General features: G+C 36.3%; 1 protein-coding gene across 5 annotated transcripts in view; it reads right to left on the reverse strand.

Moving 5' to 3' along the window:
- Positions 1-1,233, reverse strand: part of LOC106473652 (protein lunapark-like) — a 47,385-nt gene that overhangs the window by 5,941 nt on the left and 40,211 nt on the right. For all 5 annotated transcript variants that reach the window (XR_002613745.1, XR_001291694.2, XM_022402059.1 and 2 more), the window contains one exon: positions 161-217. Coding sequence is in view for 3 of the 5 variants with exons in the window: in XM_022402059.1 (XP_022257767.1) it covers positions 161-217 (57 nt within the window). In the remaining 2 variants the exon portion in view is untranslated. The remainder of the gene's footprint in view (positions 1-160; positions 218-1,233) is intronic.

Genomic DNA, 1,233 nt, shown 5'->3' on the forward strand with positions numbered 1-1,233 from the left:
TAGAGGGAGTCACGTGAGCATATCATGCTCCTATTGGTTAGGAGGTGACACATGATGATTTGCATACGTGGGGACAGCAATGAACAAGAATAGCTAATCTTGTGAGAGGAGGTAAGTACTGTATCCAAATATAACAATATTAATCTTACTTTATACATACCCATCTCTGGAGATATGATCCTTTTCGACCAGAAGCAGGAATTTTTTCCTCACTTTTCTGCAACAAATGAGAAAGTTCTGGTACACTGAGCACCGAAGACAATAAACTACATGTTTTTTATATATTGGGAAACATCTTTTACATTACATACTGAGATACATGTAACAAGTTAACATATTGGAGAATGTTTTTATACACTAAGCACAGATATTAACAAAAACGAACACTCCCATATTAAGAGTATAATTGTACAATTAACTAGAGAAACAGTCAAGTAAGAAATTATAAGATAAATTTTTCAAGGACCCAAATAGGACAGTGCACATCTGATTATGATCTTAACTTAGTCAGAGTGACAGTTTGATAAATACTTCAGTTGGATAGAAGTAAAGAAGTATTTCTAACTACCATTGTAAATCACTCAGAATGACAATTTAACAAACATTTTTGAGGATACAAGTGAAAAATTGTTCTGTTCAACTCAGTCATTTATGTTGAATAATGAATTACACTGATGATTTAAAGAGTGATTATTACCATCTTCTTAATTAACACAGTGAAGGGTGGGCTAATGAGGTATCAACAAATGTATAGAGATCTAGATAACACATTAAGCACTGGAAGAATGATATATTCTATGTCCATTAAACCAAGCCTATATTGGAGAATTAACAATTGCTATGGTTCTTAATTTACTCTGTGTGTCTTCACAAAATTTGGCAAGCTTTTAGTAAATGTACCTGGCAACGAGCTTAATGGGACAACCATTGGAAATACTTGGACAATTGTCGGCAGATGACAGGCACAACTATAGAGCACCAGTAGCTGCTCTAGAACTCAGGTATGAAACTCAAAATCAAGCCAAAGTCTACAGGGCTAGGTTTAGGACTAGAGTCCGTGCTAAAGGGGAGAGTCTGCAAGAGCTGGCACATGATTTGGAAAATATGGCACACAAGGCTTACCCAAATGAACCACCCGATGTCCTCAAGCTGTTGCTAAGGGATCAGTTTGTAAATGCCTTGGACAGTCCACAACTAAAGATACGAGTGAAGCAAGCACACCCCTATACTATG

This window comes from Limulus polyphemus, unplaced genomic scaffold, assembly GCF_000517525.1.
Source record: "Limulus polyphemus unplaced genomic scaffold, Limulus_polyphemus-2.1.2 Scaffold6372, whole genome shotgun sequence".
Lineage (NCBI taxonomy): Eukaryota > Metazoa > Arthropoda > Merostomata > Xiphosura > Limulidae > Limulus > Limulus polyphemus.